The sequence below is a fragment of the Callorhinchus milii genome, unplaced genomic scaffold (genome assembly GCF_018977255.1).
Source record: "Callorhinchus milii isolate IMCB2004 unplaced genomic scaffold, IMCB_Cmil_1.0 Scaffold10, whole genome shotgun sequence".
Lineage (NCBI taxonomy): Eukaryota > Metazoa > Chordata > Chondrichthyes > Chimaeriformes > Callorhinchidae > Callorhinchus > Callorhinchus milii.
In genome coordinates, this window is record NW_024704751.1 from 4,506,602 (window position 1) to 4,522,809 (window position 16,208).

At 42.1% G+C, this 16,208-nt stretch overlaps 2 protein-coding genes across 2 annotated transcripts; one reads left to right on the plus strand and one right to left on the minus strand.

Moving 5' to 3' along the window:
• Window positions 1-267: 267 nt before the first annotated feature.
• Window positions 268-5,909, minus strand: srsf1b (serine and arginine rich splicing factor 1b). The gene is given in 6 exon segments (XM_007900738.2): window positions 268-1,698; window positions 2,541-3,225; window positions 3,227-3,301; window positions 3,723-3,895; window positions 4,134-4,306; window positions 5,665-5,909. Coding segments are annotated over 5 exon segments (738 nt in total). The 5' UTR covers window positions 5,856-5,909; the 3' UTR covers window positions 268-1,698; window positions 2,541-3,099.
• Window positions 5,910-12,450: 6,541 nt separating this feature from the next.
• LOC103183324 (dynein light chain 2, cytoplasmic) lies at window positions 12,451-15,850 on the plus strand. The gene is made up of 3 exons (XM_042338632.1): window positions 12,451-12,519; window positions 14,297-14,452; window positions 15,477-15,850. The coding sequence occupies exons 2-3, from the start codon at window positions 14,321-14,323 to the stop codon at window positions 15,612-15,614; spliced, it is 270 nt and encodes an 89-aa protein (XP_042194566.1). The 5' UTR covers window positions 12,451-12,519; window positions 14,297-14,320; the 3' UTR covers window positions 15,615-15,850.
• Window positions 15,851-16,208: the final 358 nt, after the last annotated feature.

A 16,208-nucleotide genomic window follows, 5' to 3' on the forward strand; every position in this document is an offset into this window, starting at 1 on the left:
TCTTTTGAAATTATGTATACAAATGTGAGTAGCCATTTAACACTACAGATTATTCTGCTCACTTACCAAAAGCTGCAGAATACTATAACGCTACAAAGTAAAATTAGATGCCACCATTAAATATACGCTTTTGTTGTTCAAGCAATATAAGTGGATAAGACTTGAGGAAAATTAAAATGAAAACAGTTTGTGAGGCATGAGGAATGTGTGGGGTCAACCTTGGGGGACAGAAAACATCGTACTCCAATGAACTTTGAGAACAGTAAAGACTTTGTTGATCCTTTATTAAATTTCACAACATTTTTCTGCTCACCAAGTTTACTCATCTTACACTCTTGTCAGCTGGTTTACTGCATCTTCTGGTCACTTTCAAATCATCTGCAATGTTACAGGACAGGTGTAATAAACGTTGCAAGAAAATCAGAAATGTCTGAACTGCTGAACGTACAAACCATACCAAATGATCTTGCTTAAACCACTAGATGTCTCTACAGTACCTTTCAAATGCATAAGTGCTGCCATTAGTTGTCACATCAGCACTGCACAGTTTTCCTTCCTTTTAATACAGAACTATTTTCCAGAGTGAAAAAGTTGAAAATCTGAAACCTCTCAATCCTGGCTTTAGTTTTAGAAATCAACATTGCTCCAGCAATTGATCTGTTTGTGAAAACAAACAATGAGAAAGTAGGAATACGTTCTACCACACTATAGTAAACAGTGGGAAACAGTATTTAACAAAAAAAATAAACTTCAGTCAATTAAGTTGTGAAAGTAATTAAACAAATCATGTCACAGCTAATGTGTATTTTTTTTTGGTTAGCCGTTTCATTCCAACTGTGTACCAGCAGACTTAAATCCAGTACCACACTTTCACATATAGGGGATCAATTATCAAATAACCAAAAAGTAGGATATATGCGATAGTACAACTAAGTGAAGGGGAATATATAAAATCCAAGTCATTAACAAGGAATTCTACTGTGAACAGTATTATGATTACTTAAGATTGACTAGTTACACAAAATGCAAGGTAAAAACTACTGTTCACAAAATAATCACAAACTCCAAGTATGCATGTAAAAAAAGAATTTATTGTCAAAACGGAGGTTAAACATTAAAACTATGAGCAGGAAGTTATCTTTTTGGCCCCAAATTAGCCAATTTTATCTATTCCCTTAATCATTAATTTTGGTAAGCAAAGCCAATTGTTTATCATTTTTTTTAAAAAGCAAAATACCCCATTAATTAATAATTGCTTACAAAAAAATAAGGTAGCACCCTTCTTAAATTGTTACCAAATCCTGAATGCCGAATCCGTCCAAGGAGATTGATTGCTTCTGCGTACCTCTCCCGGTTCCTGGTTTTCACTTCGTTTAAAAAAAAAGCAAAAAAAAAAGCCCAATCCCATGGGGGCCATCCATTGGACTCCAACTGACAAAAATAAAATAAAAAAGGAAGACTTTTTTTGAAATAGCCAATTAGGGTCTTTTGGGGAGGGGGGGTGGGGGGAAAAAAGAGGGAAAAAAAATCCAAATGTGCGGTTTGATTGGGGCAGGAATCCACTCCTACAGCTCCTGGTAATTTGATCCCGCTCCATGAATCCATGTTATGATCCTCCCTATCCTATCCTCACAATGAATTGAATCCAAAGATCCAGCTCCAAGGATTGGGATCCAATGAGCCCTCTCCAATCCAAACCTTTAATAACCAGCAAAACCAAAAAAGGAGGCAAACGTTAGATACTACGAACAATAAAGTATATATGGGATGTGACAGTTACAGCTGTCATCGTGGCCAATATTTACACAACTTTTGGCAGATGAACAGCATAAACTGTATTCACACCCCCACAGTCAATGTGAACGGTGTTACACGGTTCAACAAGAATTTTCACAACACTATTAAAACGCTGCCTTACTATTGTAGTTAAATTATTCACTAACCCAACATCATAGCAGACCAGTTATGGTAACACCTGATAAGAGATAATACAATCATACTTGGCTACATTAATGCAAGTCCTAAATATTGCTCCAATGTCATATGCAAGAGATTTTATTTAAAAGCTACCAGATGTTGGACTAGTGAATATTGAATCAAGCCCTGATAGCATTACTACACACTCACTTCAGTTAACAAAATTTACGGGTGCAGTATTTACTTTTGTTGACACCTTCATTTTAGTTACCATATGAAATCTAGTAACTGAGTTCTACTGTTTATGTAATCACCACTTAACTGCATTACAAACTAGATTGATAAATGTTTGATCAAGGTAACCAAACTCTGCTGAAAGACAGCAATTTTACTTTTAAGTTTTCTTTAAAAAAGCTTTACCAATAGGACTTCTGTTCAAAATGGTGAAAACCAATGCCAGACTAGTCACACAGAACATGCAAGCTCAGCAGTATTGATGCCACACTGAACATTGTAACAGGGCACAGTAACACCATAGTTTGTGTTTATACAACCACTTGTACAAAAGAGCACAGCTTCAATACTGCCAAGTTCAATTGTGACAATAGCACTTGGAGTCATACCATTGCCTCCATAAATGATCAGATTCCTCCTCCTCCTCCTCCAATTAGACACGGTTTGACATTCCTAATATGACTGAAATGAGCTCCACAATCCTTTAATCCAAAGAATGCTTAATCCATCCTCAGTTGAGATATGTCTATAGGAAGATACATGAAAAGGTAAGATAAGGTACAACACAAGGTTTTCACAAACAAGTTTCACAACAGTCCTATCTACATAGCCTCCTACGAATCTTACATTAGGACTTATTCAAATGAACTATAAACATTAACACATTACTGCAAGTTTACTGTTAATCAGTCTGTGTTGACACCATTCCTGAAAACTTCCGGTCAAACTCCAAACCTACTCTCTCTATACAATTAAAAATTAGACCTTAGCAACGATAGAGGAGGGAATGTTAACAATGAAGAGAAGAAACCCTCTTTGTATGGATATCAGACAATTTAAATTCTGTAGTAAACTTGAATAAAACTAATTAACGTGTATTTTTTTAAAAAAAGAATCAATTCTATAAGGAAAGAGTGGTGTAGTACTACAAGGAATTCCAGCATTGGCTTAAGATCTAACTACGCGAGCGTGATCTGCTTTGACGGGGCGAGTAGCGGGGAGATCCTCTGCTTCGTCTGGGAGAGTAACTACGGCTTCTGCTGCGACTTCGGCTACGGCTTCTGCTTCGACTGCGGCTACGTGAACGTGATCTTCCATAGCTCGGACTTCTTGGACCGTCAACTTTCACACGGATATATGCTGTTTCTCCCTATTAAATACGTGAAGAGAAATTTTCACCGCTTTAAAAAAAAAGTCACTCAGGAAACCCACTGAATAAGGCTAATTCTACATCAGTTGAACCTTCTGTGTTTAAGAATCTAGTCTATTTAGGCCCAACACTCACTCCACTCAATGCTAGATTTTCTACCAATGGTGGTTTTCCATTAAATCTTTATGTTTGGGAGTGGATTACAATCACAAATTGGATATGGTAGAAATTAACATACTGTGTTACACTGACACTAAAAGTCAAAATCCACTCTTCTCAGTACGGTCTTTTTAAGGCACACACAGAAGACGATTTGCTCAAGCCATCAGTTTCAGCCACTTTTGCCTTACCTGAAACTCCAAATGGATTGGTTATGGCTCTTAATCATCATCTGTAAGGTTAGCAAAATTAGGTGACATACCTCGTGAGATCGAAATTTTGTGTTATCCAGTTTTCGCACTGCATAATTCATATCTTCTTTGCGAACAAACTCCACGACACCAGTTCCATCACGGAAAACATCAGCGTAACATACATCACCTGCTTCCCGCATGTGATCTTTCAAATCCTGCCAACTACCACTTGGAGGAAGCCCTGAAAAAAACAATAATAATCTTATATAATAATCATTGCATTTGATATAGCGCCTTGTCACATCTTCGAGACGTCTCAAAGTGCTTCACAGAATATACTGTAAGGTGAATTGACCGTAGTTTGTAAGCGAAATACATGGATGAAGTCCTGAAAAACAACCACTCTACATTGAAGGTACCCTGAGAAAGCACCACATAAACTTTTTATTAAAAAAAACTACCCTGACATTTCACCTTACCAGAAACTATCACCCTGTATTCTGAGCGCCTGGAGGGGGGTCCATATCTTGCCCTTGGTCCTCCACCGGGACCCCCTCTTCCAGTTCCTCGACCACTCCGTGGAAATTCTACACGCAGCCGATAGCCATCATAATCGTAACCATCTCGACCGTACACAGCATCTTCTGCATCCCTGAAAATACAACAAACATAATCGTTTGATTCATACATTCGTATAAAACACACAAAAAAAAGCTCCACATTGATAAGTTTACAAAGCTCAATTAATAAACGTGGTCAATTCATAAAAAAATAAATATTTTGGTCCCCACGTGTTCCTCAAAACTCCAGGTGTGCCAAAACCAGGAATTAGAGAAATTACAGCCTTGTATTGAAATTGAGTTATTTACTCATCTATAAAGTTATTTAATGATGAAATTTCTATGTAGAGCAAACGTATATGGGCATATCCAGGATTATTTCCTTGTCTTGTTCATATGTTTGTAGCAACATAAGCGCGCCAACAAAGGCTTGCGTGGCGTCGTTTCCTTTTGCAGCAAAATGGCGATTAACCAGAGACCATGTGCAACTGAAAACGTTTCTAAAAAGAAAAGACACCTGACTGGAAAAGCCTACAGATTAACAAACGCGCGGGAGGATGGTCTGTACAAATCTACGTATATATATATATAAAAAAAACACACACACGCACGCACACGCAAACACGTTGAATCTTAAAGTGCGCCTTTTTTTATATATATATAAAAAATAAACTTCAAACGCAGCCTTGAACTTCCATCAATAGTCCCTTTCAAAACCAGACGCTTTTGGCGGATAAATAATTTACAGGTAATGGAGGGGAAGGGAGACCAACTCTCTCTCTCTCTGTGTGTGTGTGTATAAGAGGAGAAACAAGAATATCTTCACGCCGAGCCTTACAAGGAAGAAATTCCCACTTGTAACTGCGATTAAAAACTGGATCGGACCCTCTGCTCATTGCTCCGGGGCCGTGCTTTCTTGTTGTTTTGTTTATTTGTTTTGTCTGTTTGCTGGGGCGGGATAAGAAGAGAAGGAGAGGCAAGTGTTTTATCCGAAAAGCACCCGAGCATGTACTCTCTTTCAGCAGCATGTGCGCTGAAGGTTAACCGCTCTCCCCCCCCCCCCCCCCCACACACTTTTTTTAAAAACCTTCCTTTCCTCCCTACAACAAACTCAAAGCAGCCCACGTTAAGGCCACGTATGTCTATATTGACATACACACACACATATATATATATATGGAGAGAGACACACACACACACACCTCGCAAACTTCGCCAAACCGTGGTGGGGTGGGGGGGGGAAGGAGGAGGAGGAGGAGGTGGTGGAATTAAAATAAAGGAAAGAAATGAAGAGAGAGAAAGGGAGAGAGAAAGCGGAGATCAGGGGGTGAAGAGACTGAAGGGAGGAGAGCGGCGGTGGCGGTGGTGGGTGGGAATGGGAGAAGGTGGCAGGGCAGCAGGGGAGGGAGGGAGAGAGAGAGAGGGGGGGGGGGAGGTTTATAATCCATACCGTGGATCCTCGAACTCCACGAAGGCGAAGGGCGGGCCTCCCCGGCGGTTCTTCAGGTCGATGTCCCTGATGCTGCCGTACTTGTAGAAGACGTCCTCGATGTCTTTGGTCCTGATGTCGGGCGGCAGGTTACCCACGTAGATGCGGCAGTCGTTGTTGCCCGCCGGGCCTCGGATCACGCCGACCGACATTCGGCCTGAGAAATGGCGCTTCTCTCTCTCTCTCTCTCTCTCCCTCCCCCCCTCCCTCTCTCTTTTTTTTCTTCTTCCTCCCCCCCCCCTTCTCTCTCTCTCTCTCTCTCTTTTCTTTCTCACACACTCACTTTACAACAGCCCCACACGCGCGCACACACACACACACACACTCTCTCCCCTCCCTCCACACCCCCCAAAAAAAATCACTCCCACCTCGGCTGGTCCGCGTGTATTTTAGGCGGGAGGAGGAGTTTTTTTTCTCTCTCGCTCCCTCTCACGCGCAAAAAAATATATATTATATATATATATATATAAATATATTTTATATAAATATATATATATATACTTTGGGCAGGAGGAGGGGGGGGTTAATTTTTTTTAAAAAAAGTTAAACAAAGAATAACGATCAGCGAAATCGACGAGACCCAGCAAGACCGAGCGAGATTTAAATTAAGTATTTTCTTCTCTCTCTCTCTCTCCTCCTCTTCTCCTCTCACTCAACTCGACTCTCTCGCGAGGAGAGGGTTAAATCGCCTCCTCCTCCTCCTCCCCCCTCACACACACGAAAAAAAAACTGCCCTAAACGCAAGAGGGCGGGAAAAAAAAACCGCACGCACAAAGCCCACGCTCTTGTGTTTTTTATATATATATACACACACACACACACACTCTTTCTCTCTTATGCCCGAGCCGCGGTCGGTCGGTCCGTCCGTCTGTCCGTCCGTCCTCCGCTTTTCCCCCAAAATTGCTGCAAAATGGCGGCGGCGACGGCGCTCTCTCTCTCTCTCTCTCGTCTCCGAGCGGCGCAACGGAAAGTAGTTCCGACTCCCGCCAGTGCCGGCTCACTCTGGCGCACGCGTACAAAAAAGACCCCCCCCCCCCACCCACCGCTCGCCTTCCCGCCCCTCCCCCCGAAAAAGAGTCCTGCCCTCTCGAACGCCCCTCTGCTGGGAAACGCTTCAAGATTTCTCTTTGTGACGATTGGAGCAATTGGGTCTGGGTGGGTGGGGGTGTGCGTGGGGAGGGGGGGGGTTTAAATTTTTTTTAATTTTTTTAAAAAAAGCGGACTGACACGGGCTGCTCTGCGTGGGTGAAGGGGTCGAGGAGGAGGGTGACGCCGCAGAGGGAGATGATGATGATGATGATGTCGTCCCTCGGGTTTGTCTGTCGCACGTGGTGTGGTTTTTCTTTGCAGGAGTTTCTCTTTCGCTTTCCCCCTCTCTCGCTCTCTCTCTCACTCTCAGTCTCTCTCTCACTCACTCACTCTCTCAGTCACTCACTCTCTCACTCCCTCTCACTCTCAGTCACTCTCTCTCACTCACTCTTTCACTCCCTCTCTTTCACTCTCAGTCACTCTCTCTCACTCACTCTCTCACTCTCTCACACTCACTCACTCTCTCAGTCTCACTCTCTCAGTCACTCACTCTTTCAGTCACTCAATCACTCTCTCTCTCTGCGCCTTCGAGACGTCTCAAAGCGCTTCGCGGGAATACACCGTAAAGCGTAGTGACTGTGTATTTTGTGGGGCGAAACGCGGCAGCCGATCGTCAACAGTCGACGACGACGACGAGCGCTTAACATAACGCCCTCCGCGCAGGGTAGCGTCTCGGAGCGCTCGGAACAGCGGGGATGGTGGGCGTGGCTCGGGTTGGGGGACGGCCGTAAACACGGTCGTGGATTGAGTGACCAGATTACTATTTTTAAAAGTATTACTTTAATAATAATAATCATCATCGTCCTGGCGTTTGATGCAGAGCCTCATCACGTCTTCGAGACGTCTCAAAGCGCTTCGCGGAATACACTGTAAAGTGAATCGACTGTATATTTTGTGGGCGAAACGCGGCAGCCAATTGCGCGCAGCAGCAGCGGAACCGTATATCCATTGAAATCCCGCCTCGACGATATTCTTATTGAATATCAATAAGACGCCAACAGCAACTTGCATTTATATAAGCGGTCGTTGCACAGGAACAGCGTCTCGGAGCACTAAAGCGCTTCGAGACGTCCTCCCGGCATGATAGGGAGTGTATCAAATGTAAGGATCGTTATTAATAAGTCAAATCGCCTGTTTTTCGGGCAAAGCAACAACGGGTTAGCAATGGCAGTTTCTCCAATGGTTAAATTGCCTGTCACACGATACACGAGGAGTGGCCTCGGAGATAAAATGTGGATTTTGAGCCCCAAGTCTTGACATTGAACTCACATCATCTACGCTGAAACTCCCACCAATGCAGTGTTGGGGATGAGCTACATTATCGGAGGTGCCATCCTTCGGATGAGACGTTTGCTCAGGTGGATGTTAAAGATCCTACCACACAAGTTGGAAAGTGAAGGGAGTTTTTCTCTCCTCAGGCCAGCAGTCCCCGGGACAAAATTGGTCACTTTACGTCATGGCTGTCTTGTGAAACATTGCTCTTCGCAAATTGGTTGCTGTGTTCGCCCACAAAATACACAATCCACTTTGCAGTATATCCTGTGAAGCACTTTGTGACATCTCAATGACATAATAAAGCACGATATCAAATGCAAGGATTATTATTACTATTATTATAAGTGCACAGTAAATCCTGTGAAGCTCTGAGAGACATCATTTCGACATGAAAGGCACTAATACTAAATGCAGGGAGTACAAGAGAGATTCTGTTACAAATTTTCAAGTACCCCCAGCATGACTCAGCACCTTGAAAGACGAGAGGAAAGTTATTTATTAAAAAAGTGGTATATTTTGAAAACAATTTAAACCTAACTTGCTCATGTTCACATTTGTACTCAAGAGATCTCACACCTTGTAACAACAACTTGCATTAATATAGCACCCTTCACCCGCAGTAGAGTCCCAGAGTGTAACACATTCAATGATAACGGAGAATAGAAATAACCAGGTGTAACCAAAAGGCAAAAATTCATCCTGATGATAGGTTTTAGATAATGTCACAAACTACAAAAGGAAAATTTGATAAACTCGTTAGCTGTTATCTCAATCCCCAATGTGAGATAAAAAACATTGTGACAGCTTAACAACATATCCAATTTTCATTTTTACAAAAACATTGCAAACCATAGATGAGTCAGTCTTTACCTCTTTTGAGTCTTAATTGTTGATAGCACATATCCTAAGGAATAATCTGCACCTGATTCCTGGGAATCAGCATAAACAGTGTACATCTTTGCACATAGTAATTCAGTAGAGATGCAAGTAATTTAATCAAGGGGCTGTTATAAAAAGGATTTGCTTTGCAACTTTCCTTTTTCTTTGTAACCGATACAAGCAGTGTCAAACTTTATTTGTACTAGAGTATGTCCCAGAGCATATTGTACCAAACACAGCATGCTCCATGTGTCATAGTCCAGTACTCTTCCAGTGTACCAAAATTGACATTTGTTTCAATCCCTAAAATTTCAAATGAGCACTAGAATGGAGCCATTCCCCTTCCCTCCCAAGTCACTGACAAATATTATTTATTGCTAAAATAACACAAAGGCCATTGTAACACTTGTCCCGGAGGCGTGTTAAGCTTTAAAGAGCGCTTATAATATATTATCCTCAAAAGAGACCACAGCAACCTAAGCCATCTACCATATGCCAATTGTGTTGTCAAGACTCGCCTTTCTCATTACATGTTCCTCGGTAAGAACGTGGCGGAGAGACTGAGCTACAAAAAATGTTTAACAACAACAAGATTACATTTGTACAGCGCCTTTCACGTAGGGAGGACATCCCAAGGGTTTAAGACAGAAAGGGATACAAAACCACTGGTAACAGACAACATCGCACAATGAGAGCATCAATAGGAAACGGAAGCTGCCTGAGGGCATCCCCTTGGCTGGCATCAGCCAGAGACTGAGGGATGGAGGACTGCAAGACTCCAGTCAGTGGGTCTTAAAGGGGCACAGTGTTCATCGAGCATTTGGCAGATGTGCCTTTTTTTTTTGTTCGCCAAACACTTAAAAGCAGTGAAGCATTGAAATGGGGTCCATTGCGTTGCTCGCGCATCATTGACGTGCTGTCATTCAACTCACGTAAGTCTGTTTGTTCCTGGTGCTCTCCTTCCCCACAGCAAAGAAAGTGCCGCTTTAAAATCAGATTTATTTTTAACATGCTATTTTCATTCGGAAAAATTCATAAAAGATGTCTTCGATAAGTATTTAATATTCACCATATGTATGCAGATCATTTATTCTTTTTTCTTGTGATGGGATAATAGGCAGGGATTCATATGAAATGTTCTATATTAAGATAAGTATCTATTCTTCATCCACTTAATCCTTTTCCATTTATACTTGGTCACTCACTCCATGGTTGTTTGTGGGACTTTGCTGGGCGAACTGGCTGCCATGTTTCTTCCACTAAAAACACAATCGATCCACTTTACAGTGTGTCCTATGATGCACTTTGAGACATCTTAAACAACGTAATAAGGGGCTGTATCAAATGCAAGGATTATTATGATTATTTTTATTAATCTTGTGTTGCACTGCTTGACAAATATTCAGTCCTTACAAAACAACAATAATAATAATAATACTTGTATTCGATATAGGGCCTTATCACATTGTCAAAACATCTCAAGGTACTTCACAGGACTTAACTTTATTGTACTATGGTGAACATAGTGTTGCTTGTGCAACACCATGTATTTGAAGGCAAACACTGCACAGATATCACAGGAGCAACATTTTCTCATTTGTTTTCATGTGAGCCACAAAATATAAATAGTCGCTCATACCATTTTACAGAATATCCTGTGAAGCACTTTGAGATATTTTATCGACCTGATAAGGCGCTGTTATCAAATGCAACTATTATTATCACTATTATTTAATTTAGGAAGAATGTTATTCCTTAAGGTGCTAAGTTTCAATAGTTTCTGATTTGTGTATTAAATACAATAGACCTAAAAATTCATAGTCACTACACTCTACTGTAAATCCTGTGAAGTGCTTTGAGATGTCTCGAAGATGTGATAAGTCACCTTATTAAATGCAAGTACTTTTATTATTGCTATTATTATAATGGTCATGCGTCTTAAGCAGCATGTATATGCCTCTACTGTCCCTTGGAATCTATAAAGCATTATATTCTCTGATTTCTCTATATATGTGGATTTTTATTATAAATATACCTTCATTCCAATCCGTGATTGAAAATATTCATCATGGATTTCACTAACGGTATCACATTAGTGGCAAAGATAATATGGAAGAATCTCTGGGGGGGGGATATTGGCAATAAAATGAAACAGCCTCTCTCTCGTGTTATGTCCTGTTTCTGTGATGTTCACAGTATGATTGTTACTCTTACTTTATTACTAGGTTTTGTACCAAACCTGAATTTCTCAAAAAGATATTGTACTGAACCTGAATTCCGTAAACCAATATTTAATTGTGTAAAAAGCACATTGATTGCCACCATTACTTCTGCCAGTGAAATATTCTCGAGTCACAGTGCAGATTCTTACCCTATTGCCCAAACAGCAATACATCTCTGGACATGGCTGTGAAAGGTGCGAGGCAAGTGTAATTTCTTGTTGTTTTATTCACTGAAGCATAATTAAATCAATGTTAACGTAAAGGAACAAATCTTCCAATGGAACACATCCAACTCTGCTGCACATACACTACATAGTTGCAGACTTCCAAGTGTATCAGTCAGTGCATTTTTTTCCAGTTTCTTTTTTTCTCTGCTTTTGACAAAGTGTAGTGAAAGTGGCACTTTAGGAGTTTTGAGATTGTTACTCGCCAGAGATACATTGTTATTCCAGGCACTGCATTGAAATCCATCAATTCAAATTCATGTTTCCCCATTCGACTGAGTAAATTGCGTGTCCCACTGTTTGTCTGGCCCCTGTTCACAGATAAGGGGTTTGCGGAAGTCGTGTAACCATTTAATAATAATGATTGGATTCAATGTTGGAAGTCGTGCCAAGGGATCTTTAATGTCCACCTGACCGGGCAGATGGGACCTTGGTTTAATATCCCGTCTGAAGGATGAAGGGGAAACTCATCACTCTGCTGAAGAGCATCCAAACCAAAACGTTCGACGAGCGTTTCGCTGAAACGCTGCACTCCGTCCAGCGCCTTGGGACGTCCTCCCGACGTGAAAGGCGCGACGCGAATGCAATCTTGTCGTCGTCGTCGTTGCTGCCGTTGCTCGTGGTGGGTGGGTGGGTGGGTGGGTGTGGGGGGGGACATGGCCGTGCACAAATTAGCCGCTGCGTTCGTCTTTGGACGGTCCGCGCGCACAAATAAATCAATTCCGGGGGCGAAGTCGGGGAGTTGCTGCCTGAAGATGTTGGGGTTGGCGGTGATGGTGATGGTGGGATGGTGTGGGGGTGGTGGGGTGGGGGGGGGTAGGGTGGGGGGGTTGTGGAAGTTTACTTTGACCGGTCTCCTTGCATTGTGGGTTGAAACAAGATGCAGACACACAGCAGCCAGGGGAAAATGCACACACAGGCAGAGCAGCCCGGCCTCAGCCAATGGAAGAGACACTTAGCTCAGCCATTGCGGAGGGGATGGGGTTGCATTTGAGGGAGGGATAAGAGGGGAGGACTGCCCCCCCCCCTCCCCACACACACACACAGAGAGAGAGAGACACAGAGCAGATCGCATCAGGGAAGCCACACAGAGAGGGAGGAGAGACTGTGCTCTTGGTACTGGGAAGGTGAGATCATTTCCTTTGAATGCATGCTTTTTTTTTTACCTTTCCCCCCCCCCTCCTCTCCTCTCCTCTCTCCATCTCTTTCCTCTCCCCCCCCCCTCCCCACCCCCCCAACCCCTTTTTCTAGCTTCATTGCATAACCTATTATATTTTAGGAAGGAAGCCCCCCCTTTGCATTTGATGTGTGTTCCCTTTCTGAATGACCTAAAGTGTGTGTGTGTGTGTGGTTGGGGGTTGGGGGGGGGGGTTATTTTTTTTACCCCCCCCCCCCCAGGCTGGTGTTTTCAAGGTGTCATTGGTTTAAAAAAAAACGCACGTAATTGGACAGACTGCAGTTATGCGGTTTGGTCTCTCCACACAATTGCATAATATTTTTTTTTTTGGGGGGGGTTTGAAATTGCTCCTTATTTAATTTATTTAATTTATTTATTTATTTATTTTGTTTTTTTGGGGGTTTGTTTATTTGAATTTGATCTGTTTTATGACAACAAAACTAGCAACAATCCCCCCCCCCCCCCCCCCCACTTTTGTTTTTTTTTGTTTAAGTGCTTCGTTTTATTGCACTCTCCACCCAGCAATCTTGCAAAAAGGTGGATTGCAACCACCTTTTTTTTGGTGGTGGTGATGGGGGGGGGGGGAGAGGGGGAGAGAGAGAGAGAGAGGGGGGGTGGGTGGGGGGGGGGGGGTTGGGAGGAGATAATTCTTGTAAATTGCACCAGATTATATTTATTGGCTGACAAATTGTTGGCTTCTCTTTTATTTTTCCAGGTGGATGGTCAGGGAGAGGAGGAGGGGGTGGGGTGGTGGTGGGTGGGTGGGTGGGGGTGGGGGTGGAGAACGTGTTTTGTTTTAAAAAGCCATTTCTTGGTCCAGGATTTCTGAGATTCTCTCTCTTTTTTCCCCTCCTCTCTCTCTCTCTTCCCTTCCCTTCCCCCACCCACCCACTCCCTCCCCCTCCCCCCCAAAAAAAAAATCCACTGCAGAAATGGAGGGCTCCACCTTCAAATCCACTGGACAGAATCTCTGAAAGAATCCTATCAGTTTGATCCAACCTTTCAGATAACACTGGAGAGGTTCAGGAGAGCATCACTCCTGAAGGATCCAGATAAAATTCAAAGGAATCCAAATATCCCTTCTAAATATTGCCCTTTTGCCCATTTCCAAATTTATATTGTTTTATTAGTTGTATTGATGTCTCTCTCTCTCTCTCTCTCTCTCACCCCCTGCCCCCCACCTCCTTTATCTCCCCATCCTGTCCTGGTTAAGACTGCAACACAATGACTGACCTGTATTTGAAGTCACAACAGACTAGAATTCTTCTGCTCTGAACCTGGGGTGGGGTGGGGGGGGCAATAGAGGTGTCCTGTAACTGATTGCTCCCCACCTCATTGTCAATCCCTTTTATCCTTCTTGCAAAGAGAGATTCAATTTCTAGTCAGTTTTATTATTGATTGGTCTTTTCAGTGGGGAATGGGGGTGGTGGGGGAGTGCTGTATTTATTATATGTTAGTTGAACGTTTGTATTCCAAGTAAAGTGGGGAAAAGTTTTCTTTTAAATAACTTCCAGCTGGATTGCAGGACTATGATCAAGATTGTTCTTGAGTGGGATTGTGGAACTCGATCAAATAACTGGCCATTTAACCCGGTGCCCTACAAACGGTGCCTTATGCACCGCACGAGTGTGTGTGTGTGTGTAACATGTATGTCCAATCTGTGATGTAGTCTCATTGGGTTGTGTTAGTCATGGTCTTATATTCTCTCTCTCTCTGTCCTTCGACAGGCTCAGCAAACACCAGCACTGACCATGTCTGACAGGAAGGCCGTAATCAAAAATGCTGACATGTCTGAAGACATGCAGCAAGATGCAGTAGACTGTGCAACTCAAGCAATGGAGAAGTACAACATTGAAAAGGATATTGCTGCCTTTATCAAAAAGGTAAACTGCAGCCTGCTTAATCTTTACATTTTTAAACAGGAGGCCATCTTCCGATAGCTATCTGTACACTTCTCTTTTGATGCTGCAGTTGTGCACAAGAACATGTCTTTTTCATATATATAGTATATTAGAAAATATTATATAATGACAATCTTCCTGACCTCCAGGTATGACACGAAACGTGCCCTTTGCCTATAGCAATAAACCCGATGCAGTTTTTTGCACCAGCTCTTTCATTTTCACCAATTACCAATCTTGAGCTTCTTGGTGTTGAGTAGCTAGTAAATGTATAGATGTTCAATAGAAGCAGCCCTTCGTTTAATTTTTTTTATAATTGGGACGAGTTGCGAAAGAACCAGGCAGATTATGGCAGGGAAAGAGATATCGGTGCTTACAGTAGAAGTACCCGTGGCTTGCCTTTATCTGGGGTTTGATGTTCAAATTTTAGATATTGTTGTTTGAATTTTTAAAACGCTCGTCTAGTCCGGTATTCATTTATAATGCTCTTCGAGGTCTGAAGTTTTAACTTGCCTGATAATTGTTATCCTCTCTGACTTTCACTAAGTGTTGTGATTGTGTGAAATGCCTCCTATAGGCATAACTAGAACACGTCCCAATGTTAAGGAGCCTTCTGCTTTGGGTGAGGGAAAAGGAATGCAGAGAATAGCACCTTGACATGTAACGATAGCTGCAGAATCTTGTCCTCTGGACTGGCCAATAATTATTGGATGAAAGAAGGACAGAAACTAACAAATGTGTTGCATGGAAGGGAAGGTGGTATATTTTGTGTTACTGTGTTTTCCCTCTCAATACCATCTAACTATCTTAATGCTGATCAGTTAATCCTGCATTTTATTAATCTGGCTTCAATTGTGTATGTGCATGGCCATTTTTTAAGAAAAAAATCTTTGTAGTGTAGCTTATGCAACGTGACATTGTCAATATTTTGTGACTTGCACTGAACATTTTTTCCCCCTTTCTATCTTTATTTATACCCCCCCCCACCCCTTGTTTTTTTAAACAGGAGTTTGACAAGAAGTATAATCCAACTTGGCACTGCATTGTTGGCAGAAACTTTGGCAGTTACGTCACACACGAGACAAAACATTTCATCTATTTTTACCTGGGTCAGGTTGCTATCCTTCTATTCAAGTCTGGCTAAAAAAGAGGATGAAACCATGAACTGATGCACTGACGGCTGAAGCCACAGTCCCTTTAATGGCTAAACAGCTGCATGGACTCTATCTTCTGTGTATATGTAGCAGTAAACTTGCTTTCGTTTGCCTAAGGAGGCTTTTTTTTTCTTGTTGCTTTTTTGTGTTTTTTTTGTATTGCACTAAAAAAGGATAAATGCTTTAACAGTGGCCTTTGAAAAAGAATAAACTGAAATGGTCCTACTACCTGAAGACTGGATGACTGAAATTGTTTATGGGAGCAATTCTACCGAGGCAATCTTAACTGAGAAACTTAAGCTTAATGTTTCTGCATTAAACTGTACAGATGACTTGAAATCGATGGCAGGTGTCCTGCAGATATTGCAATATAGATGGTAGTCTTCTTTAAAGCTGCATTTCCTTGAAGAGCTGAAATTGCTGCTGTGGTGACTCCCATCAGCAACTTTTTTTTAATTTTATTTTCAATTGCAATTGGATTTTCAATCCACCACTGTTTTTGATGAGGCCGAGAGTAAGGCAGAGATGTAAAACATTTTTTTCTTCATTTTTAATTTTTATTTAATTTTAAGAGAGAACATTTG

What these genes read in the sequence shown, in the direction of transcription:
- LOC103183324 (XM_042338632.1), top strand. Translation starts at nt 14,321, where the DNA reads ATGTCTGACAGGAAGGCCGTAATCAAAAATGCTGACATGTCTGAAGAC. An exon ending in TTGCTGCCTTTATCAAAAAG is followed by an intron (nt 14,453 to 15,476) that starts GTAAACTGCAGC and finishes TTTTTTAAACAG; the next exon opens with GAGTTTGACAAGAAGTATAA.